Source organism: Oncorhynchus masou, chromosome 19, assembly GCF_036934945.1.
Source record: "Oncorhynchus masou masou isolate Uvic2021 chromosome 19, UVic_Omas_1.1, whole genome shotgun sequence".
In the NCBI taxonomy this organism is placed as follows: Eukaryota; Metazoa; Chordata; class Actinopteri; order Salmoniformes; family Salmonidae; genus Oncorhynchus; species Oncorhynchus masou.
The window spans coordinates 13,433,574-13,459,921 of record NC_088230.1 but is presented as its reverse complement, the minus strand read 5'-3'; the positions used below and the strand labels follow the sequence as shown (position 1 = coordinate 13,459,921).

Genomic DNA, 26,348 nt, shown 5'->3' with positions numbered 1-26,348 from the left:
TTAAAAAACATTTACTTTGAGTTAGATAATGATTAATCACATATGTTTATAGTATTATTGAAATCTAAACAGCCTTCCTGAGATAAATGGTCATGTTACTGGACGTCAGCAATCACATCATGCCTCAATAGAAAGGAGATGGGAACAGGATACACAGGGTGATCCCAAATAGCACCCTATCCCCTATATAGTGCACCATTTTGACAAGGGCTCTGGTCAAGAGTAGTGCACTATAGGGAATATGGGGCCATTTGGAAACGAAGACAGACTACATGGGCCCACCCAGATTTAACTAAACACAACAGAAAAGTAGCAAGTTTAAAATGTTAAGTCTGGACAAATTATAGACACTTTAAATCTCAGCCATAGTTTAATAAGGAGTTTGTAGTAGTGGAATGATCACAGTGCTAACCACAGCTCTCTTCCACATATTTCTACTTCCAATACAAATAAAAATTATGTACACTCACACACTACAAACTGGATATTTGACTAAAGACAATATTATACTTGAACTGACCCATAAATTGAGCCATGGAAAGTCAAACATAACATTTAAACAAAACAAACTAAAATTAAAACACAAATCAGCCAATTCTGGAATGCCATATTAGAGAAGAATCATTGTGAGAGACCGCTGGCGGGAAAAGATGCTGTTTAAACCAAGCGTCAGTTAGCCAGCCGTAAAGCCTGTCATTTCAGTGAGGCTACATCATCTGTATGTTACCGATGCCTGTCAGTAGTACTAGCACTGAAGATATGGTCCGTCTGTCATGAGGACACACATACTCCATCAAAAGTGTTCCTAAAAAGGTTTCTTTTGCTGTCCCTGTAGAACCGGTTTGCTTCCAGGCAGAACTATTTCACCCAACAAAGAACATTTTGGTTAAAGGTTCTGTAACCCCCCCCCCCCCCCAAAAAAAAGGGTTCTACCTGGAACCAAAAAAGGATTACACAGAAATAACCAAAGAACCCTTTTAGGTGTCTTTATTTAGAGCTGCCACAGAGACATTATATTAGAAACATCTTCCACAAAATAGAGCAGATTGAAAAAAATGACATTTGTAATAAATAAAGGCGCAACACTTCCTGTATGTCTATGTCGTGCATTATATATAGCTCATAAGGCACTATAAATGCACTGTGAAGAAGGTATCAATAGGAAGTTTTACCAAATAAGGACATATCTGTACATCAGAGAAGCATGGCTAGGATGCATCATCTTCATACATACAGATAAACAGGTGGGTCATATTATGGCCAGCGTGTCATAGTTTACAAAGACATCAACGCTGGTTATTAAGATAAGCACTTAGAAGATATACAGTTAGAGACTCAAACCACGTGGTTCTTCGGTAACGGTCAGTTTCCCGGACACAGATTAAGCCAAGAATCTCCATTCAAATCGTTTTTTCAGTCCAGGACTAGCATAAAAAATAAAAATAAAATCGGTGTCCGTGATACCAACCCCAAGAGAAACACTTCACACGACATGGCTCTTATCAAGCTTATAGAAATATTAAAGACTCTTCAGTGATAGACATGTTAAATACTCTAGAGCGTATAGACATGTTTAAGACATTTGGGCTTAAGTCATTCGAGTGCAGGCATAAACACTAAATATTAAAGACTGAAGAATGATAGAAAAAAAAGCTGTAATATATATATATATATTACAGCTTTTTTTCTATGAAATATTCACAACATGGCAGCTCTTCAAAAGGGTTCTTACCCTATTCCTCTAAACTGGTGAAATATGTAGTTTACACACACAGAGAGAGATGGAGAGGATTAGCTCTGATAATAGATCCAGGACATTGAGATTTTACCTGTTCATTTACTGTGTAAACAGCAGATAATATCAACATTGGTCAGGGAAAGAACCCCCGTGACAATATTAAAGTCTAACACACCGATCAGAGCGGAAAGTTCAATATATAAGCTACACTTGACGGTGTACCTCATTTGATATGAAGCCCATATGTTGCCCTATTAGTCATGAATGCTATATATTATTCATTTACTTCTTTCTTGCATTATAACTTCTGCTGTTATCCTAGAAATATAATCCCTAGAACAAAATGTAGATCCCGGTTCTAGGGATTCCATTTCTCTGATTCGTTAACTCCATTGATACAACCAAACAAATTGTATATTTTAATGGCAATAGAAATCCATGTCTTGTTCTACTCTTCCTCCCCATCTTGTTATTATTGCACTAGAAGCCCCCATAATGCAGTTGGAACACGGAAATAAGATTCAACATTTAGGTCCAAACAAAAAAAATAAATTCACAATAAGTTAAGATACATTAAGACAACGATAGGGGCTTACACACTTCGACACGAACACACACACGATAGGACCTTGGTGACTTTCTTTTACCCCTACCCCACTGTAGTGTAGCTCAAGAGATACTCAAATCCCCTAAGTTCCACTTCTACATCTTCATTCTTTAGTCAGGGACTGATTTAGAGCCGGTGCACCAGGTAAGTGCAAAAACAAACAAAAGGTGCAAGTATGCCTGGTGTAGCTGGTTCAGTTAGTTATATGACAAGAAGGCTTGACGTGGCCGGGCTCCAGGGGCAGACTCCCCGCAGAGGACCATGGACCCAGGGAGGAGGGGAAATCATGATGTCTGGAGTACTTCAGCTGCAACACATCCCCAACCTCACTGATGGCCTCCAATGCCTGGGGGGGGGAGGAGAGAGATAACAACAGGAGACCTTATGTTTAACACACATGGAGTCAGAAGTGGGATTCTATACTGAGGAAAGAGGGGAGAGTTGAGTAGCTCACGACAGCAGCATATTGTGAGTATTAAGAACCACGAGTAATTTCCTGCTGATCATAGAGACTGAATGGGGAGAGGTGTGCTTCTTACACCATCGTGAGGGCTGCTGAATCATGACATTCACCTGACAAAATTGTTAGTGAAGAGAAATGAGTCTACTTGCGTGAAACTAAAACACAACTGAGCACAAAAAAATTAAAATAAATTGGCCTACACCACTTTCCACAAGAGACTTTCTGTGTTGCGATACCATCGGTCCGCAACCCACCTGGAAACAATTTACCTTCCTTGATTTTCTCTTTTTTACAACACCTTCTCTGAACTTTGAGTAAAGAGGGAGAAAAGATTTCCAAAGAAGAAAAAAGTGGCTTCATGCATTTTAACAAAGTGAAGCTGATGTGCTTTAAAAATGGAGCATTAAAAACAGTGTTTACATTTACATTTAAGTCATTTAGCAGACGCTCTTATCCAGAGCGACTTACAAATTGGGTTGACATGTTCTTCCAAAAGATAAATGACTGTCCTTGGACAGACAATGCACATGCCCAAAGAAAACTAAAATCTGAGCTTGCTGCTCCACCATAGTTATGGCACTGTGCGGTCTTCCTTCCAAGACTCCCACACCAGAGTTCAAATAGTATTTGTGTTCTTCCAAATACTTTGAACACATAATTGAGCCTCCCTGGGATTGCCAGATGGGTGAGGTTAGCACTTATGGGATGATTTTGTTGGTTCTGTTGCGCCAGTCGAGCTCAGCTTAAGTATTTGAAGAAAACAAACACTTGCTGAACCCAGGTGTTCTCTCACACCCCCACCCCTCTCATAAAGCATGTATTGAAATGCCTTTCCTGTCCTCCATGCCTGCAGCACATCAGCCCTGACAGTCAGAAGCCAGGCAATGACTGACTCACTGCTGGGAGACAGTCAGTCAGTCACTGTAACTACTTTGAGGAGACAAAGAGATGTGGAGGAATTCCATTAGCTATCAAAGGATGATGGTGATGTCTCAAGGGAAAAATAAAGTCTTCACCATACATTCTAACAATGCACCTACTATTGTAACTAACCATAACCATTCACATCAATTGGACTGGACCCAATTCTAGGACCACATAGAAACTTTGGGTACATCTCAATACATAAATGTTGTCTCCTCACTTAGTATCCTTCCTCCTCCTTTCATCCTATACGAAGATAAAAGAGAGTTGAATAGAATATAAATAATTCTGAACACAAATCCTATTGAGTGAGACACTGACAAAACGAGGCTACACTTTTGAAAAAGTACCAGCGAGAGCCAGATAGAAATGGCTCCATGGAGAGAGGGAGGAGTCCTTTGACTACTCTGTACTGTGATTAGTTGACTCACTGTGTCAAGCATGTCTGGTGCATGTGTTTGTGCGTCTCTGATCGGTGACTCACCGTGTCCAGCATGTCCCTGGTGTGTGCGGCAGACACACAGAACCTGGCCCTGGACTCTATGATGGGTGTGGCAGGGAAGCCAACCACCACCGTCCCAATGTTCCTCTTCAGCATCTCCCGGCCAAACGCCCTGAGAGCGAACCAATCAGAGATCAGGATTATGGACCTTGTGACCAATGTGTTAACAATCTGCTTATTCTATGGCTGGCTGGCTGACTGAGCAATGTCATGTTGATCGTGTGAGAGAAAAGTGAATACAACATAAACAATCTGATCATGTTCACTGTGGTTATTTACTCAACAACTGGTGTTAGTTGACCAAGATGTGTGACTTGGCTGACTGATCAAACCTACTCCATCTTAGCTGAGGTTTGTGTTTTTGTAAACATCACGAACTAGTGGTTACCAGACCTACCCTATTTTGGCGGGCATGTAGAGCATCATGGGTACGACAGGAGAGTCATTGTTTCCGTAGATGATGAATCCCATCTCTCGGAGTTTCCTTCGGAAGTATGTGGTATTTTCTGACAACTGCTTTAGACGCTCCGCCCCTGAAACCATTAACAACCAATTAAACCATTAGCTAATTCATCCATTAACCTTTAAACCATTAGCCAATTCATCTATTAACCTGTTAAACCATTAGCCAATTCATCTATTAACCTGTTAAACCATTAGCCAATTCATCTATTAACCTGTTAAACCATTAGCTAATTCATCCATTAACCTTTAAACCATTAGCTAATTCATCTATTAACCTGTTAAACCATTAGCTAATTCATCTATTAACCTGTTAAACCATTAGCTAATTCATCTATTAACCTGTTAAACCATTAGCTATTTCATCTATTAACCTGTTAAACCATTAGCCAATTAATCTATTAACCTGTTAAACCATTAGCCAATTCATCTATTAACCTGTTAAACCATTAGCCAATTCATCTATTAACCTGTTAAACCATTAGCCAATTAATCTATTAACCTGTTAAACCATTAGTGATTACAACCATTAACTAGTAAGAACATGAACAGGTAAACCACAACCATTGAAAGGACTGTGGCATTTACACACTACTTCAGCCCACCACCTTAGGCCTAACTTCCTTGTTGAGTGAAAGGAAGGGATACATCTAGGTGCTCCAACTCAGAAAAACAGCATCTGCCATTTCATTTTGAAACACAGAGCTGAAAACATAAAGCATTCCAGGCTTAAGTCTGAAATGAAATTCATTTCACTCAGACAGTCGTTTCCCCTGGGCCCTGGCTTTGGAATTCAAAGCCATTCTGAGAGAATGATAAACGTATAGGCTGAAAAAAAAAAAAAAAGAGTGATGCTTTCAGGAGAAGGAATTGCGTTCCACTTGTTTGACATTCCTTTCATATCGAGGGGCTCCCTGGTAGGAATGTCCTGTCTGTCTACGGTCACATCCACATATTTGATTTGAGCTTCAAACCAGAGAAAGTAATTCTGGTTGTGTTAGGGAGGTGGTTCCCTGAACCACACTCGATATGAGGAGCAACCTTGCCTGAGACACTCAAGACGTATTAACTCTCCAAGCGTCGAACCCCAGTCAGTCATTCTGGCACATGACACACCGGCCAAAACGTTAGCAGCCTCGATGCCACTACTAGTTATGCAGCTATTGGCAGTGACGACACTTCAAAGGCATGAATCTCAAACCCACATGGAGCTGGGAACCATCGAACTGTCAATGTTACTCTTTCCTGAGAAAACTGTCAAGTGATTCAGACAAGGCCGTGAGATCAGCCATTTCCATCCATCTGCTTGTCAGAGAATGGTCTGGAGCATTGTGATGGTTTGAACATATCTGCTAGATCAGGCTCATATTCATTGAGGACCAAACAGAAGTAAGTGGACTGAAACTGTGAGGCCCTACTTGGACTTGATCCAATAAGAATGGTTCATTTTCCGTTGTAAAACGTTTCCCATTGCATGCCCTAATGAATACAACCTTGCTGTTCTGTGGCCCACCTGGGAGGGACCTATCCACTGATACCGGGTGAGATATATGTTTTCATCCCCCATTGGGTAATGTTGGGCTATAGAGTAATCTGATCCTAGATCTGTGGTTAAACACAACTTCTACCTTGGTGGGAGACGGGAGGAACCTCCCTGTTAGAGTAACAACCCTGGAATGACCCAGAACCCTGCTGGGCTGTGTGTGCGTTTGTTTGAATCTGTTTCACCACAGCTCATTCTCTGAAGCCCTGAAGGTCTGGGGAGACACCTAGAACTCTAACCCCCCCCCCAGCGGCAGGCCGCTTTGTACCCAGCTAGAAGGTGCAAAGACAAACACTCCCAACACACAGACATCTGAAACCTATAAAAGCTCTATGTGGGGAAGGTCCATGCAACCACTTCACAGGCTTCAATCACCCAGAGCCCTCTGAGGGATGCAGGGGACTGTCCGGAGGTTTTAACCCAGTCTGGTGCTACTGAGAGGGGGATGTGCTCTGCTGTGCGTGTACGAGTGACTGTCAACACAGTTGATCTCCTTAACTCCACTCCTTTTAACATGCAATGCCTTTAGTTTGAGAGTGATAGTTGGTGGTCGAAGCCCTTTACACTCGTACCAGTATACCAGGGTTGAAAATGGCAGATTTGGACACTGATAAGCGCCTAAATTGGAATGCAGTGGCTTCACAGTAACATGCTATACATGACGTCAGACCTCAGGCTCCACGCTTCACAGCGCTTGAGCACCGCGCGTGACAAAAGTAGCCCAAATCCCTCCCGCTAATTGGGCAACTTTTGCTAATGTTTTGTCTGTGTCAGGGAAATGCTGTACATTGAGGACTCGATGTACAGTATTTTGAAAAATGACATGTTGAGGATTATAATAAATACTGCTTTGACAAGCAAGCCATGAGTCCAAATGTGCACTTCACATTTCCATATCATAAAACACATGTCATATACCGTGTCAACGTTTATGATCACCATGTTTACATGCCCTGTTACAAGACAACATGGCGTTATACACTGGGTTGCGTTGACAGTTGTCCTGAACAGAATGAATCTGTTTATTGTATTGTGAAAAGTTGTTGCAGTGGAAACAGGCATCTGAATGCACTCACGACTCCATTCTATACGCACCAACATTAAACTGAACAGATTTATAAAATGCAACACGTAAAGTGTCGTTTCATGAAGCTGAAATAAAAGATCACAGAAATGTTTCATACACACAAAAAAGCTCATTTCAAATTGAGCACAATTTTTTTTTTTACATCCCTGATCATTACACAGGTGCACCTTGTGCTGGCGACAAAAGGCCTCTAAAATGTGGAATTTTGTCACACAATACCACAGATGTCTCAAATTGAGGGACCGTGCAACTGGCACGCGGACTGCGGGAATGTCCACCAGAGCTGTTGCCAGAGAATTGATTGTTCATATCTCTACTGTAAGCCTCAACCGCAGACCACGTGTAACCATGCCAGCCGAGGACCTCCCCAGTGGGTAGGTCTGGCTTCCAAATGGGTGGGCCTATGTCCTCCTCGGCCCACCCATGGCTGCGCCCTTGTCCAGTCATGTGAAATCTATAGATTAGGTCCTAATGAATTCATTTCATTTGACTGATTTCCTTACATGAACTGTAACTCAGTAAAATCTTTGAAATAGTTGCATGTTGCACTTATATTTTTGTTCAGTATACAATTTGGTACTCTGAATTGCCTAGTGAAAGCCTAAAACTAAGATTGTATTTGAAAATGTAGCTTGTCATGTTGGCAATAGAACAAACTTTCAAATTATGCCCACCCTGACCCAGACTTAAAAAAAAAAAATATTTCACCTTTATTTAACCAGCTAGGCTAGTTGAGAACAAGTTCTCATTTGCAACTGCGACCTGGCCAAGATAAAGCATAGCAGTGTGAACAGACAACACAGAGTTACACATGGAGTAAACAATTAACAAGTCAATAACACAGTAGAAAAAAAAGAGTCTATATACATTGTGTGCAAAAGGCATGAGGAGGTAGGCGAATAATTACAATTTTGCAGATTAACACTGGAGTGATAAATGATCAGATGGTCATGTACAGTTAGAGATACTGGTGTGCAAAAAAATCAGAAAAGTAAATAAATATAAACAGTATGGGGATGAGGTAGGTAAAATTGGGTGGGCTATTTTCGTCTGGCGACGAATATGTAGCAAGGGCCAGCCAACTAGAGCATACAGGTCACAGTGGTGGGTGGTATAAGGTGCTTTAGTAACAAAACGGATGGCACTGTGATAAATTGCATCCAGTTTGCTGAGTAGAGTGTTGGAAGCTATTTTGTAGATGACATCGCCGAAGTCGAGGATCGGTAGGATAGTCAGTTTTATTAGGGTAAGTTTGGCGGCGTGAGTGAAGGATGCTTTGTTGCGGAATAGAAAGCAGACTCTAGATTTGATTTTAGATTGGAGATGTTTGATATGAGTCTGGAAGGAGAGTTTACAGTCTAGCCAGACACCTAGGTACTTATAGATGTCCACATATTCTAGGTCGGAACCATCCAGGGTGGTGATGCTAGTCGGGCCTGCGGGTGCAGGCAGTGAACGGTTGAAAAGCATGCATTTTGTTTTACTAGTGTTTAGGTGCAGTTGGAGGCCATGGAAGGAGTGCTGTATGGCATTGAAGCTCGTTTGGGGGTTAGATAGCACAGTGTCCAAGGACGGAAGTATACAGAATGGTGTCGTCTGCGTAGAGGTGGATCAGAGAATCGCCCGCAGCAAGAGCAACATCATTGATATATACAGAGAAAAGAGTCGGCCCGAGAATTGAACCCTGTGGCACCCCCATAGAGACTGCCAGAGGACTGGACAGCATGCCGGACTGCGATTTATAATGGACAGTTTTTGGATTGCGTAAACAACGGTAATTGTGTTAAGGCGGGGATGCAGGGCTGTGTTCCAAACAAAACAACTACAAGTGTGTGCTTGATCTACTTCCTTAACGACAGATCTAGGAGCTAAAAAAATGTAAGTAAAAAAAGTACCTTATAGTTACACTTTTATGACTCAAAGAAGTTAATTGGAATGACTTAGGAACTGCGCACACTTTGGAGAGGTGGGTGGCCACTTGGAGACACCAGTTAGACCTCTCACTCAAACCCTTTTTTACCTTGTGTGACACCTACCCCCAAATTCTCCAAGAATATTCTTATAATTTTACTGAACGCATCTTCAGTATTTTTAGATTTCGTTATCAAATGAGGCAAAAAGTACAGTAAATGTAAAATGTGCATCAAATCAATAGTGTAATGTTTGGATTCAGTCTTGTGACAGGTGGACTGGTGGGTCCTCACCTTTAGTCTAATCATTTTCCAAAGAGTTCCCTTTAAATTGCTACCATGTAATCTTATTAAAATCTGTTCCTATACACACACACACACCCCAGGGATTAAAAAAAAAATCCTAGAATGTTTGGGAATGATGCATAGTCAGGCATTTGTGAAAATTCTACAGCAATATGGAGTGGGAAAGCGGCGTTGCGTTTGGACAATTAATAGACACTGCAGTAAATTAAACCAAATGAAAAAAAAAATCTGTCTTGTCCAGGACCAGCACGTCATAACCAATCAGAGCTACAGTAGGCCTATATGCAAATAATCCGTTTGCCTGACATTTTACAGGCAGCGGCAAGAGCACGACTTTAAATCATTAGAAAGCAATTGCCAAAATACACCTGAATGGATTTCTGAAAATATGAAAATACCAATACAGTCCTCTTAGATTAGGGAACTTCACAATCCTATGGATCAAACAACAATGAACAGGTCGGCACTCTCTCCCTCAGTTGCCTATGCACATAAACAACAACAAGATCAACAACCAATGCCTGCCTGAGTGAGAGGAGCTAAAAAAAACTGCTGTTATTGAACAGGGAAATGGATTCTTTCAACTGTGGCCACTTTACTTTTAGTCACCAATAAGGCTGTGTGTGTGTCGGGGGAGTCCAAACAGGAGTAGTGCCATGGCAACTATATGTGCCATAGTAGAATGATTATTATCCAGACTCTCCTTTGTTTACCTTTCTCTGTTAGCCACTTAGAAATGTATTATACAGCCTTCATCGCTTGGCTGTAGGTGAGTAATTGCCACTCCTCGAGTCAAAGTACAGATCAGACCAGTTCAAAGCTGGTGAGGAAAATCTATACAAACCCTACATGACATTAAGCTCCCACCTCTGAGCTGTCATCTGTTGGAGAGGGCAATGACTTCGCGTGACAAGATTAACCAAGCAGCAGGGTTTAGGTCAACTCAACAGTGGGCAAAACAGCTGCTAAGCTTTCCCGGGCTTTACTGCCATCTTGTGGCTACTGATGGTAATGACACTGTGGTGTCAGTTACTGCCTAATGCAAGCAAAATACTTTTGTACTGTATAGCAGTCATCAACCCTTTGGCTTAGATTCAACACATCAAACGTTTGATGATTGAATCATGTTTTTCAGTGCCAGGCGAGAACACGAGCCTATAATAAAAATAAAAGTTGTCACCCCCCGTGGTATACCATGGCCGTCAGCCAATCAGCATTCAATGCTCGAACTACCCAGTTTATAACACCCTGTAGCTCTCCAGGACCAGAGATGAAAAGAACGACCTAAACAGACACTAAACCAGTTTTCAATCAACAACACAGTGTGGTACCAGCTGAAGTGGAGGCTTGCTGTGTAAACTCACCCAGAGTGGTGTTGTCCTCTCCCATGATGATCTTCATAGAGGTGATGATCTGTTGTGACACAGGAGGGGACATGGCCGTGGCATAGATTGAACTGTGGGAGTGGGACCGCAGGTAGTCTATCAACTCCTATGGGGGAGAGATACAATAAAACACCATTGTCAATATAAAATGGGTTTCATAGTTACAATAATACTACATAAAGGTTGAACTTCAGATCGTGAAAGTCTCCTATTGGATGTGAAAGCGTGATATGTGACAATCTGAGTTAGGATCTCAAGACAGGATTTAGCCCTTAGATAATTTCCCACATCGTGGGGCAATGATGAAACCAGTTTGTCTTGTTGATGACTAAACCTCCACACCTAAACTGTCCTAGTAAACTGTATCAGAAACCATCCCGGAAATCTTAAATCTTATCATTATAAATATGATGTCCCATGGCAGTGCCTGTTATCTACACGCACACACACACACACACACCTAGCTTTGTTATAATGGAATGTTTTAGAACATTTACTGCCCTGAACATAGCTTTGGGGACCTTGGTACCCTGCCAAGAACATTTCTCCTAACCCGTGACCCTTTGGAGAGAGTCACAGGCTGCCCTACTTCCTAGTCTCGTATTCACTCCGTTACCAGAATTGGCAGGTGTGAAGACAGCAGGAAATCAAGGTTGCTTTAGAGCAGACAACAAACTCACCCTCTTCCCCCCGATGTATCCCCCAGCAGCACCAAAGCTCTTCGTGAATGTTCCCATCATGATGTCAACGTCTTTGGGGTCCAGACCAAAGTAGTCCACCACCCCTCCACCTCGTGGTCCGAGAGCTCCGATGCTATGGGCCTCATCCAGGTACAGATAGGCCTTATAATGCTTCTTCAGGGCTATCACCTCAGGCAGACGTACTATAGAGCCCTCCATACTGGGGAGGAGAGGAGAATGGTGAGAGGTGGAGGGAGAGAGAGAGAGAGAGAGACACATATACACGTTCAAGACTGACACATGCACACTAAAACAATGGGTCAGTTAACTGTACTTTTCACCTTATGTTACTTCACCTAGAAATACAGATGATTAGTTCACCCTAGGCATAATCTCTGCCCACTGAGTGTACACTACATTGTTTAGTTTATTAGGTATACCCATCTAGTACTGGGTCAGACCCCCCTTTGACTCCAGAACAGCCTGAATTATGCGCCTAACGTGTGGCAGGATGTTTATTCCCCACACCGTTACACCACCGCTACGAGGCTGTACCGTTGACCTCAGGCAGGATGGGGCCATTGACTCATACTGCTTACGTCAAATCCTGACTGCCATCAGCATGACGCAACAGGAACGGGGATTTGCCGGACCAGGAAATGCTTTTCCACTCCTCAATTGTCCAGTGTTGGTGATTGCGTGCCCACTGGAGCCCCTCTTCTTGAGCCCCGCTTCTTGTTTTTAGCTGATAAGAGTGAAACACCTGGTGTGGTCATCTGCTGCAATAGTCCATCCGTGACAAGGATCGACGAGTTCTGCATTCCGAGATGTTGCTCTGTACACCACTGTTGTAATGCGCCGTTATTTGTCTGTTTGTGGCCCGTCTGTTAGCTTGCACGATTCTTGCCATTCTGATTCGACCGCTCATCAACAAGCTGTTTTCAGGCACAGGACTGCCACTGACAGGATGCGTTTTGGTTTGTCGCACCATTCGCGGTAAACCCTAGACACTGTCGTGCGTGAAAAGCCCAGGAGGCCGTTTCTGAGATACTGGGACCGACGCGACCTGGCACAGACTATCATACCACGGTTAAAGTCACTTGTTCCAACGAACAGTAACTGAATGCCTCCATGCCTGTTTGCCTGCTTTATATACCAAGCCTCGGCCACAATGACTCCTTCTGTAGGAACGGCGCGGTGTACCAAATAAATTAGCCACAGAGTGCATCTTATTTGCAGCTCCTTGATCTTTGTTTGCAGTGGGAAGACAATGACTGTTTATCTTAAGTTCCCTAAGGGTGTGTCAGACCATTTTAACTACACATTAGTGAATTATATTGATTAGGGAGAGGCAGCTTTACTAAACCATATTGACCATTATGGATTGGTTGACTTTTTACGGTAAGTACCTTACGAAGAACTCAAGCCAGACACTTTTTGTCCACTTCTATGCGAAGTCTGAATGCACCGCAGTAGGATTCACTCTACATCAATCAATTCTGGGTGCTAGAAAGAGCGTATCCGCATAAAATCGGTTTGATTCATTTAATCTGGATTTAATTTAAAAAAAATGTTTAAATAACATGCCTCCACAGAATCCATCTTTCCCTACATATGAGAGTTCAAAGGGTTAGAATCTGTTAGTCTTTCTAAAAAAAAAAAAAAAGGTAGACTACCTGTAGATTCCCTCCACCAGAATGAGCATCTTCTTCCAGGGCCTGTGTGTTCTGGGCTGGCCGTGAACAATGGCATCTCTCAACAGCTTCTCTAGACTCACCATATCTGGGAGCGGAGACCGACAGAACGGTGTTAGAGAAGACTAGGACATAGACAGGGTGTGAATAATGCAGCCGGAACACCTGAACGTTTTCTTGACGTTCAACAACGCTACATTGTATCCGTGATAAAGACAACCAGCTGACAAACACAGACTGACACCCAGTCTCAGAGGAGTCTAAAACAAAAACCTTGGCATGAACAAGGAGCAGACTATTGGTAATGCTTCTATTACGTGACACACCAAACTGATTACAAAGGGAGGAACAGTAGATTATGTAACGGTAAACGTGTGTGACGGGTGTCGCCGATGGGCACACCCACTACTGGTGAAAGGTAAAAACACACCAAAAACACAGAGCCTTAGTGGAATTCTGATTGTCTAGTTTCCCCCCAGTGTCTAGTGGCCTTGAGGGTAGTTGAGTGGAACTAGTTTTGAGTGTACTCACTGTTGTGTTTGAAGACGCGGATGGTGGCGCCAGAGAGCCGCGCCCCCAGCGCCAGAGAGGCGTGGTTCAACTCATCACTCAGAATCAAACAGCCCTGGAAATAGCAAATCAATTTACAGAAAGTATTTTCATACAACATATTCAAACTTGCCCCTTACAGAGCGATGGAGGACATTCAATGGCATAGACTCCTTATAGGAGCCATTGTCTTAAATCAAGTAACTCATACAATATATTACATCAAACAGCCCCAGAATGACTTAATATTCATGAAATGTATTTTACATAGCAATACAATATACTGAAGAACTAAAGTGGTATACAGGACAGCTTCCCTGAAGGGGAGGGCTTTACAGACAGTCTCACAGTCAGTGACACCTCGGCCATCACATGACACCACACACCGTTGCATAGTTACCGCAGGACAGGCTACACAATTTAATCATCTAGTGAATGAATGATTGAGCAGAATGAGCTCATTATTCAGTGACACAATTTACAAGAAGAAGCGAGGAAAGGAGGAAGAACGACAGAGAGAGAGACCGACTGGGTTTAAGAATTCTGGACCTTTACCTCCTCTCTAACCAGTGGTTCCGATGTCCGTTAGGACAGGAAATGTGTGTTCTTACACTCACGAGGACGACCACGTGTGTGTAAGAGAGGGTACAACACATTCTATTTACACGCTCAAATGCCCATGTGGGCTTGTTCACATTGGTCAGACAAAACGCGCACTCAAATTGAAGAGTAGCTGAGCACAAAACAGATATCCGCACCAACAATATGGACTGCGCGGCACTACGTCCCTGGATGGGAGACCAGATGTTGCTGGAAGTGGGTTTGGAGGGCCAGTAGGAGGCACTTTTTCCTCTGGTGCAAAAACAAATAAATAATAATATTCCAAAGCAGTGATTGGGGACATTGCCTTATGTAGGTTGTGGTCTTTTAGATGTTAAACAGGTGTCCTGACTCTCTGTGGTCACTAAAAATCCCATGGCACTTATCATAAGAATAGGGGTGTTAACACCGGGGTCCTGGCTAAATTCCCAAACTGGCCTTCATACCATCACGGGCCACCTAACCATCCCCAGCTTCCCTTCCAATTGGCTCATTCACCCCCCCCCCCCCCAAGTCATTGCTATAAAATGTGTTCTCCGTCAACTTATCTGGTAAAATAAATAACAAAATACCAATAAATACGTGAATGCCAATCACGGTGCAGTCTCAACCCTGAAATTCTGGGTAATTGAGACTGTTTCGCTTTCCTCCAGAGGAGGCAATATTGTGAGGCAATTGTTACAGCGAGCAGCACTTTGGATCGACTGCTTAGAATGCGTCGAGCCAAAGGGTCTGAATGAACAGCTCTCCCTCATCTTTTTTTTGTAAAGACGTTTTCTTTTGTTTATTTCTCCGTCTTTTGTTACTCACGTGGAATGTATGTGTAGGAATCTTGAATCAATCATACTATTGTTTGAATAACTTAGTTATTGTTACTACTGACGTGTTTGATTGACATGACGAGCGGGACATTCCCCTGCGAGGTGATACAGGTGCCTCCCAATATCCTTTTCCCACTCAAAGCTCTGGTGAAGGTGATCCATGGCAAAACGTAAGCCTATTGTTTGTTTGTCCCGTTCATACATCTATCAGCTTTACACAGAAACAGAGTGCTCATTTTTTTAGTCTCCCGAAAAGTCAACAGTTAAAGTACCCTGGAGTAATTTCATTTTACTTTCTGTCAAAACACACACACACACACACACACACACACACACACACACACACACACACACACACACACACACACAGTGAATGTGTCTGACACAGAGCGCTTCCTACTTTTCACATTGTAGTCATTCTGCAGACACTCTTATCCAGAAACTTACAATTAGTGTATTCATCTTAAGATAGCTAGGTGGGACAACCACTTATCACAGGCATATAAAGTACATTTTTCCTCAATAACGTAGCTATCAGTAGTCAGAGCAAGGAGGTAGGGTTCAGCGATGTCAACCTTTGTCCTATGATGATTATGTACCATAAAAATCAGTGATATACGATGCTATCGCCCCCCATTGGCCATTTATATACAACAACTCAAACATAACCTAAAAGCTCTGCTAAAAAGACAGTTAGGCTGTAGCGCAAAATCAAATTTCACTGGACAAATCATGGCGAAAGATGTTGTTGAAAGCCTGGGAAGAGGCTAAGTGCAGGCAATAGCAAATGTTTTTGAATATTCCTTTCTGGTGGAATTGCAGAACAGGTGTGTGTGTGCGTGGCACGCACATGATGGAGCAGTGACTGTCTGATGAGGAACAGTCTTACAGTAGCGAGTTAAGTTATACATTATGGCCTTTAATTGTTTGTGCCATCTCTCATTAAGCTGTTATTGAGAAGCCTATGCCTAGGCTATAGACCTTCATTCTTGAAAGCCACAACAACTTTAGGGCAACGCCTTCGTAGTCTAGAAAATTTGGGAAATGAGCTACTGTTCATAACTTTAAGTTGTCTTAAGGCTTTTATGATAGGCCTAGTAGGAGATAGAGTTGAAGCCGGAAGTTTACGTACACCATAGCCAAATACATTTAAAAACTCTGTTTTTCACAATTCCTAACATTTAAATTCCCTGTCTTAATCCTACATAACATTTGTGTGCAGAACTGAAAAAGCGTGTGCGAGCAAGGAGGCCTACAAACCCGACTCAGTTACACCAGCTCTGTCAGGAGGAATGGGCCAACATTCACCCAACATATTGTGGGAAGCTTGTGGAAGGCTACCCGAAACGTTTGACCCAAGTTAAACAATTTATAGGCAATGCTACCAATTACTAATTGAGTGTATGTAAACTTCTGACCCACTGGGAATGTGAAGAAAGAAATAAAAGCTGAAAGAAATAATTTTCTCTACTATTATTCTGATTAGAGGTTGACAATTGGAAATCGGTATTTAAAAAAAAAAAAAAGTAAAAAAAATATACCTTTATTTAACTAGTCAAGTCAGTTAAGAATTGTTGTTACATTGTTATTTTCAATGACGGCCTAGGAATGGTGGGTTAACTGCTATGTTCAGGGGCAGAACGACAGATTTTCACCTTGTCAGCTCAGGGGATTCAATCTTGCAATTTTACAGTTAACTAGTCCAACGCAATAACGACCTGCCTCTCTCTCGTTGCATTCCACAAGGAGACTGCCTGTTACGCGAATGCAGTAAGCCAAGGTAAGTTGCTTGCTAGAATTAAACTTATCTTATAAAAAAACAATCATAATCACTAGTTAACCACACATGGTTGATGATATTACTAGATATTATCTAGCGTATCCTGCGTTGCATACAACCTGACTGAGCATACACTATCTAAGTATCTGACTAAGCGGTTTTGCCAGCAGCTCTTGGTTGTGCGTCAAGCATTGCGCTGTTTATGACTTCAAGCCTATCAATTCCCGAGATGAGGCTGGTGTAACTGAAGTGAAATGGCTAGCTAGTTAGCGCGCGCTAATAGCGTTTCAAACGTCACTCGCTCTGAGCCTTCTAGTAGTTGTTCCCCTTGCTCTGCATGGGTAACGCTGCTTTGAGGGTGGCTGTTGTCGCTGTGTTGCTGGTTCGAGCCCAGGGAGGAGCGAGGAGAGGGACGGAAGCTATACTGTTACACTGGCAATACTAAAGTGCCTATAAGAACATCCAATAGTCAAAGGTTAATGAAATACAAATGGTATAGAGGGAAATAGTCCTATAATTCCTATAATAACTACAACCTAAAACTTCTTACATGGGAATATTGAAGACTCATGTTAAAAGGAACCACCAGCTTTCATATGTTCTCATGTTCTGAGTAAGGAACTGAAACGTTAGCTTTCTTACATAGCACATATTGTACTTTTACTTTCTTCTCCAACACTTTGTTTTTGCATTATTTAAACCAAATTGCACGTTTCATTATTTACTTGAGGCTAAGTTGATTTTATTGATGTATTATATTAAGTTAAAATAAGTGTTCATTCAGTATTGTTGTAATTGTCATTATTACAAATAAATAAATAAAATAAAAAACGTCCGATTAATCGGCATCGGCATTGAAAAATCATAATCAGTCGACCTCTAATTCTGACATTTCACATTCTTAAAATAAAGTGGTAATCCTAACTGACCTAAAACAGGGAATTTTTACTAGGATTAAATGTCAGGAATTGTGAAAAACTGAGATTAAATATATTGGTGTCGTCAGGCATTATGACAATTGACTACCCCGTATCTCAATGTTTTGAGAACACATGGAGGAAACTAGATTGTTTTGGAATGGCGTTAACCCTTTAAGACCAACATACAAATGGTGAATGAAAACATAACATGTTTTCACCAACAAAAGGAAATACGCTGTGTGCCCAACAGCGATCATTTCAGGAAAGGTTACTTTAAGACATTGACTTACAGAAAGTGAGAGGAAAGAGGGAGAGAGAAAGTGAGATCGAGAGAAAGACACACACACACATGGATAAAAGTGATACATAAGCTAAGTTTACATCCAATTGGTGACAGATTTTCATGCAAATATCCTACAATCCGCATAAAGAAATATGCACGTTTCAACCCTACTGATAGATTTGTCACAAAAACTGTGGCGTTAATTAGCAACTGTGTCTACTCCGGCCTTGGTAACGTCACTCGAGCCAACAGCTTGCAGTTACAGGGCGGATAGGCCGTGGGAGGATAGGCCGTGGGCGGATAGGCCGTGGGAGGATTAGGCTGTGGGAGGATTAGGCCGTGGGAGGATTAGGCCGTGGGAGGATTAGGCCGTGGGAGGATTAGGCCGTGGGAGGATAGGCCGTGGGAGGATAGGCCGTGGGAGGATAGGCCGTGGGAGGATAGGCCGTGGGCGGATAGGCCGTGGGAGGATTAGGCTGTGGGCGGATAGGCCGTGGGAGGATAGGCTGTGGGAGGATAGGCCGTGGGAGGATAGGCCGTGGGCGGAGTCTACATGATGAGATTATTATAGAAAAGCATCGATCATCATGTCACCAGAATAAAACCCTCGATATTTATTGGAAAGGAGCATCAAGCTCATCACCTTGCACTTTCACCACCCCGTGAAGTTCATCAAAATGTATTTAATCTGTAGCCTAATAAACTGCATGCTTTCCTGAATCGTAGTAAGCGTACTACACAACAGATTGCGTGACTCAAAGTTTACTTCGATATGGTCATTAAATAAATATATGAGCATAAAGGCGCTTACATCGCTATTTCTCGCATAATTAATGTTATCAACATAAAAAGAGAGTACCAAAACCAAAACTTCCATCACAGCTTTCGTGTTTTTAAAAGTTTTTTTTTTTATATGGTAGTACTTTACTTGCATTAAAACTGTGGATGGAAATATGGCGAGGCATTCCTGCAGAATTCCTACCTTCCCAGCGAGAGCAGGAATGTTCATGGAGTTGGTAGCGAAGCCCATCCCAAATGCCATGGATGACTCCACCCCCAGGAACCTAGCAACCAGCTGCTCCAACTCCTCATGGATGTCCAGGTTACCTGGAGACAGCAGAACATGCCAATACAATAAGGCCTTACTGTAAAAAGGTCAACTCGACTAAATGACATTGCCACCAGCAGCACCGCAGATATTGAGATAAGTGAGATGCAAGACTTCTCTCTCACAAAGTATCTACGCACGTGCACAGGTTCACAGTGTGGTAGCCAGGGCACCAGGAGAAGTTGAGCCTCCCACGTTGAAATTGACCCACTATGCTGTTTACTTACTGCATCTACATTCTATCGCTGAGTCTATGAACAAGTGTTCATGTCAATGTAAAGTGTACGACGTCAATAAAGATGCACGAACACAACTATCCATATCAGTAACAGTGATGCTCTATGGGTGTTTTCACATTTGGACCCTTTCAGACAATTGTTGTGCAGTGTGTACACTTCAAAATTAACTCGGTTCACTGAAAAGACCCCTTGAACCGAACGGAGACCATCTCGGAGGCGGTCTGATTCCCTTTTTAGGGCAATGTGAACACAAAGCTCTCCAGAGTCGCTTGTCATTATTCCCACACCACACACTAGACTAATGCAACACCGTTCCTCTGCCGTTTCCCCTGCCAAAAGAGAGAAGATGAGGTGCAAGTTCAAGGGGGAGAAAAAAAAAAAAGTTTTTTATTTTTTATATTGATTAGCAATTGTCAAGAATGCACAGAAATTCCAAAATACGAATGGTTTTCAGTTCAGATTATTGGTCTCCCCTTCATCTACACTGATTGAAGTGGATTTTAAAAATGACATCAATAAGGGATCATAGCTTTCCCCTGGTCAGACACTCATGGAAAGGACAGGTGTTTCTAATGTTTTGTACACTCAGTGTATGTCCAACATGTCATTATATTCAGTGCTCTGTCATTGTGTGGTACCATAATAACAGAAGACATGCCTTTTGTTTCCTTGTTTCTTTAAAAATGACAAAACCACAAAGAATACGGGGGAAACAAGACCAACAACAAATTGAACGGAGCAGCTTGTCTGTACTAGTGCAGGCTTCATATCTGTGCTTCGTTTTAGATAGCGTCTGCTAAATGGCATATGCTTTCATCCAAAGCGACTTACAGACATGCGTGAATAGACTGTGTTCGGGCGGTATCGGGAATCGAACCCACCATACAGCCATTGCAAGGGCCATGCTATACCGGAGCTACAGAGGTCCACAGATATGAGTGTACTCCCCCCCCCCCCCCCACCCACAAGAAGGTTATTATAACCAGGTCTTACCCATCTCAGAGCGGGTGCTGCCCACTCCCACACCGTACTTGTGTGTTGACCCTGTGGCATTGTCAGCACACCTCCCAGTGTTCTCAGCAAAGCCCAGGTAGTTATAAGAACCCATGTTGATCACGTCTTTCACCACCTTGCCTGTGTGTCTGGCAGACAAAGACACAACTTTGAGCAACTCTGACAAGACATGGAAGTATTAAACAAACCAGTGTCAAAAAGAGAACATACCCATGACAATATGAAGGTGAATCCTTTATTTTTATACAGTAATTCTCATTTTTGCCAGGCAGCTAAATTAAATACCTTACTGGCTAAATGTGTTTGAAAAGGTTGTTTTTAACGGCATCTTGACGTGATGGGTTCCCTAACACTTACATTTGGTTGTGGAAAATAAGCTAATAAAATCAAATAGGGCCTAGCTAAGAGTGAAAGAGGTCAACCATTAACACACAATAACATGTGATAAATACAGTTGGTGGTTTCTATCCAGCACATTTGTCCCGACAGTCACCCCTCACAAAAAGCGGGAAAATATATATTTTGATATTTTTTTTCCATTCGTCTTTTGATACGGTCCTAAAATGTTTGGCATTTCAGCAGTCAAGTTAAAATAGTGTCACCAGTGAAACTTACCAAAAAAAAATCAATTTTTTGAGTGGATTTGTCCTTTAAGTAGGGCAACGACCTGAAGGGTGATAGAGGGGGCATGATAGCGCCATGCTTTCCATGACGTAGGTAAGGACGCACCCATTTTGGTATTCTATCCTTGTGGGGACCTAAAATGTATTTCCATTCAAAATCCTATTTTCCTATTTTTATAAACTTTAACCAGTAACCCAACCTCTCACCCTGACCTTAATTCTAACCCGAATTCTAATCCCAATTGTAACCCTAAACCTAAGCTGAAAATAGCCTTTATCCTCACGGGGATGTGGGAAATGTCCCCACAAGGGAGATTTTCCTTGTTTTTCTTTTGGGGGATTTTAGGTCCCCACAAGGATAGAAGAACCAACCCATCCATCCATCCACACACATCTTGTCTCCTGAGCTACTCCCATGATTTTCTAGGGCTGGGCCCTAGGCTACAGCGCCAAACAAATGGCCTCGTAGTAGCCCCCACACAATATAAGTAAGCCCTGTTAGAGTTGTTAGGGTGTGCGACTCACTCGAACGTCCAGTTGTAGTCTTTGGAGGTTCTCTCCACCAGGTCCATCTTGGCTCCAGGGACACTGCAGATAGGCCTGTTCCAGTTGTCACGGATACGCATGTATAGATTCCTGGTGTAGAAGTTCTCAAAGTCCTGGTACAGCGGAACAAAGTCCTACAACACAGAGAGAGAGAGATCACTGTCATACGTTAGAATGATTAGCTAGGTCTGGATCAATCCAAGCGCACAGGTGTGTCTTTCTTTCAAGCTTTCAGAGAGCTCGTTTGACATAGTTTACGCTTGCACTGAGCATTGCTGTTTACAAATAACAGGTTTGGGAAACGTTTACTCTGTTCTGGAACCTTCCTCGAGTCATTGTTAGGACATAACGGTTGCACTGAGCATAATGGTTGTGAAACACATTCCTGTGTTACATGGCAACATTTCCTTTCGGGTGATTGGTTGCGAATTCTTGGGTGTGTGTGACATCACTCAGAGCCCTTACCAGAACACAAAACATGGCAGACAATTTCTCTCGGGTTGAGATCTGAAACCAGTAGTAATCACCAACTTCAATGAAGTTCAAATTGAAAGACGTCTAATATTCCTACATCCGAATAAGATTGTCGCCAAGGAGACGCACCTTATTCACACAGCGCTTGAGTAAATATTAGAATTGTAATAGTTGGGTCTACATCAAAGCAACAAATCCAGTAAAAGTCAGTTAGGGTGGGAACAGAGTGAGAGTGGTGAGCAGGGAGTCTGTAGAAGTTATCCCTAACCACTGATACAGGGTCAGATCTTAATGATTAGGTTAGGATTGGGAAGGTGGGCCGGTGAGGTGGTTTAGTGGCAAATACCTTATCCTTTAGAAAAATACAGACAAACAAAATGTATAGACACTCTGGATGAGTGTCTGCTAAATGACCAAAACGCAACAGTAAATATAACAAAAGTACTATCTGCATCTCTTACCTTCTGTTCGTCCCTCTCTCTGGCCACGTGGCAGTTCTCGACGCCCCAGTTGCGGAGGAAGTCTCTGAGGTACCCGAAGATGGTGAGGATGCCGTAGCCCACGTAGGTGAGAACCGCCACAAGCAGAGGAGTCTCCTCAAACTGCTCCACAAACGGCCTGTTGTACAGGCTGGTGTTACGCACAACATGGTTGTTCTGGAGAAGAAGAAATACCCGGACAACAGAAGACGGTGGTGTTACTTTACTCAAAGTGATTTTGTGTTGATCTTTGCATGAAATTCCGTTAACGCCAAACAAGGTGACTCGGAACCGCCATTGTTTTTGGGGTAGGCCTAGTCGTTGTTTAGCAAAGCGTACCCTAACGGCAGTTGAAGTTACCTCTGTCCCATGGGTGACAGCCAAGGTGAGAAAAATATTAACGAGTGACATTTGAGTGAACTTATTATCTCTTTGATTACATAGGCCAGGGATAGAATCAAGGGTGATTTGTGAGAGTGAAAAAAAAAGTGTTTAGCTTGGCTTCCAGATCAAGAGAGTCTAACAACTACATTTAAGAGGCTTGCCGAGCCTTGCTATGGACATTAAAACAACTCAGAGGGAAACATGAGGAAAAATAGGCCCAGGTCTTCTTTATTCAGAGATCGTTTGTTAAAAACAGAGGGACAAAAACAGACCCAAGACCATTTCAAGTTATACAATAAAACATTTGTTTTAAACATAAAAACATAAGTGCGGTTGTTCCCCCCCATAAAAAGCCAGATCACATAGTCCCTAGGCTCAGAGGGTTATCCATAGGTTTCCAATTGAGGCTGAGCTGAACTGTGGTTTATTGTCCTGAAAACTATGCTCTGAAATCAAATGACCTGAAGTCAGTCAGCCTCGTCCCCCATTAAACCCCTGGCTGCTTAGCAACCACACGCGACCCAGTCATGCCCCTCTCTGAAATACCTTTGTGGTGTATGTGTTTGCACGCATACAGGCTGTTCTGAACTGAGCTCAGAACTGGTCAAACCGGCTACCAAGGTCTGACTCCCACGGGGAACAAACATGAGGAAATAGCCCTCTATCTTGTTCACTAACCAACATACACCCTGAGGTCTGACTGCTAACAACTAGACCTTTAAGTTAACTGAAATGCAGAGAGAGAGAGAGAGTTGCTTCATGCTTAAAGTGAAAAATGCCTTTCAGAGAAAGTTGTTAGTGTCCTAGGCCCTACGTCCACTACCACAGACTACTAAAAACAGACAGATCTTATTTGAGCACCATTTATAGCTGTGCATTAGAAACAGTCCTAAGACCAACTGTCATGTGAGAAGAGACTGCTTTGAACCTGGGGTGGAAACTGGACATGTAGCCTACAGTATGTTAGAAACAGATAAGATTAGCATTCCTGAAACATTATTTTGTCTCTGAGAAATTAAGCTAACTGACTGCACCCAAATTGGACATTTTAATTTAGAGGATTCATATAAATATTCAATAACTATTCTCCATAGCAGTGTCAGTGTAAACAGAGACCAGCCCTTCTACAACCTGACGTACAATTTGATGTTTTTTTAAACAATGAGTTAGAAACAAGGAATCCAAAGACACGGTCAAAAGAAATCGACTTGCATTGGATTTGCGCCACACATGCTTAAACGTTGGCTTTTTAAATAGCGTCCTGGTAAACAAAACCAAAGCATAGGTTGCTGTCATACCTTGTCCATAAACTGCTGACAGGGTAAGGAAACCAATGTCATTTTGTAATTTGGGTGAACTATACTGATAACAAATACCACCTAAAAGTAGGAACAGCACCATTTAGTGGTCAGAACCTGGTAATATCAGGATATAGGATGGGACACAAACCTAACAACTTCAATGACTAATTTGTCTCAACTGCCACCACGTCCCTCTCTTCCACATCTTTCTCCTCAAAGACATTCCTGCACTGCCAGGGCCCACTCCCATAGCCAGCAGCCATTCTCCCCAGGTGCAGGCTTGTGTGCTGCCCGGGGAGGGGTGTGTGTGTGTGTGTTCTGGGAGACAAAGTACTCCTGTCTAGTTGTTACACAACAAAAGCTCTGCCTCCCCATGCTGACTGGTATTCTCCATAGTAGTGTCAGTGTAAACAGAGACCAACCCTTCTACAATCTCTCTCACACTCACACTCACACACTTATTGCTAAATGCTGTTCTACTACACACATACCAGCATTATCACGTCATCAGGTTTAAAAAAAACAGGTGTTTTGAGTTTAAAAGAGTGAATTTATGATGTCAATAATTAGTTTAAAAGTGTCTTTGGGGAAAACTAAATAAAACCAATGTTCAAAATGAGTCAAGGATGTGGTCGATTGTGTACTGTAAACTTTCCTATTCACTTTCACCAATGAAACATAGCAGCATATGATTAGGCTATCTGACAACACCCATAACCTATCCCTCAGTACACAAATCATGAGGCTTGATCATTTCGTAAGAAAACATCCACCCTGTCAAACTTATAATAATACAACTACGACTAGGTAATAAAAGCTACACAATGAAGCGAATTATTCAACTGTTTGATACTTCGTCGGGCTGTGGTTATTCAATCTACTTGTGAACAAAGGCAAGTGTTTCTTCCCTATTCCTATGTAGCGGTAGCGTTGACGGGTGGGCCTCACCTTCTCACTCGAACGCCGATACTTCTTCTGTTGCGGTTGTTGGAACAAACAATGATTCTTCACGAAACCGTTCCTTCCCGAAGATTTTTTACCGTTTGCGGTCCGGTGGCAAACATCTCCATTTACCAACTTATTCGCAGAGCTCTCAGTCATACTTGGTGGCATTTATTCGCTTGAATATCCCGGTTGTATACTTGTTCACCAAGGGACTCTTCTCTTCTCAGTTAATGCCGGAACTAGCATTCTGCCAGCAGCACAAACAACGACGTCACATTCGTATGGTAATGAAGAAGCCTTCAAAATAAAAGGCCGCATTTCAAAACATTGCAAAGTGGATAACTCATTCAAAATCCAATAAGTAATTTATGAAGAAAAAAATGTATTAACACCAATAATGAAAAAATACAATGTTGACACTGGTATGTTGAGAATATTGGGCTATAGAGAGAAAACGGTTTTACCTGTCTCAGCTAAAGTGCAGTGGAAAATACTTAGAAGGGTCTCTACTAACTAAATACAGTGGGGCAAAAAAGTATTTAGTCAGTCACCAATTGTGCAAGTTCTCCCACTTAAAAAGATGAGAGAGGCCTGTAATTTTAATCATAGGTACACTTCAACTATGACAGACAAAATGAGAAAAAAAATCCAGAAAATCACATTGTAGGATTTTTAATGAAATTATTTGCAAATTATGGTGGAAAATAAGTATTTACAACAGTCCCCCTCCAAAACGACACATATTTGGTTAGTAGAGACCCTACTGAGTATTTCTCACCTGACTTTAGCTGAGACAGGTAGAAAAGTTCTCTCTCTCCAACCAGTATGTATCCCATTCCCATGTACATTCTATTAAAGTGGATTGCTTTGGGGGCTATGGAGGCGGCTGGGTGAAAAACCAGCAGCAGCCCGTGCGATGCAGTCTCCCTAAAAAATTAACCATATTTGGTTTTCGGAGACCCGACTGAGTATTTCCCTCCC

At 42.3% G+C, this 26,348-nt stretch overlaps 1 protein-coding gene across 1 annotated transcript; it reads right to left on the bottom strand.

Moving 5' to 3' along the window:
* Nucleotides 1-351: 351 nt before the first annotated feature.
* LOC135505825 (serine palmitoyltransferase 2-like) lies at nucleotides 352-25,633 on the bottom strand. Its single transcript, XM_064924999.1, has 12 exons — nucleotides 25,371-25,633; nucleotides 22,720-22,914; nucleotides 21,764-21,918; nucleotides 20,595-20,743; nucleotides 19,237-19,361; nucleotides 13,833-13,926; nucleotides 13,284-13,389; nucleotides 11,608-11,827; nucleotides 10,907-11,033; nucleotides 4,632-4,767; nucleotides 4,217-4,346; nucleotides 352-2,691 (listed from the first exon to the last, which is right to left on the bottom strand). Exons 1-12 carry the CDS (start codon nucleotides 25,533-25,535, stop codon nucleotides 2,539-2,541), a joined length of 1,755 nt encoding a protein of 584 aa, XP_064781071.1. The 5' UTR covers nucleotides 25,536-25,633; the 3' UTR covers nucleotides 352-2,538.
* Between the last annotated feature and the right edge of the window lie 715 nt (nucleotides 25,634-26,348).

Coding starts and splice junctions, on each gene's coding strand:
- LOC135505825 (XM_064924999.1), bottom strand. CDS start 25,535: ATGCCACCAAGTATGACTGAGAGCTCTGCGAATAAGTTGGTAAATGGA. Junction 19,362..20,594: donor CAGCACCCGCTCTGAGATGG/GTAAGACCTGGT, acceptor TGCTGTCTCCAG/GTAACCTGGACATCCATGAG. Junction 11,034..11,607: donor GATACATCGGGGGGAAGAGG/GTGAGTTTGTTG, acceptor TCTCCCCCATAG/GAGTTGATAGACTACCTGCG.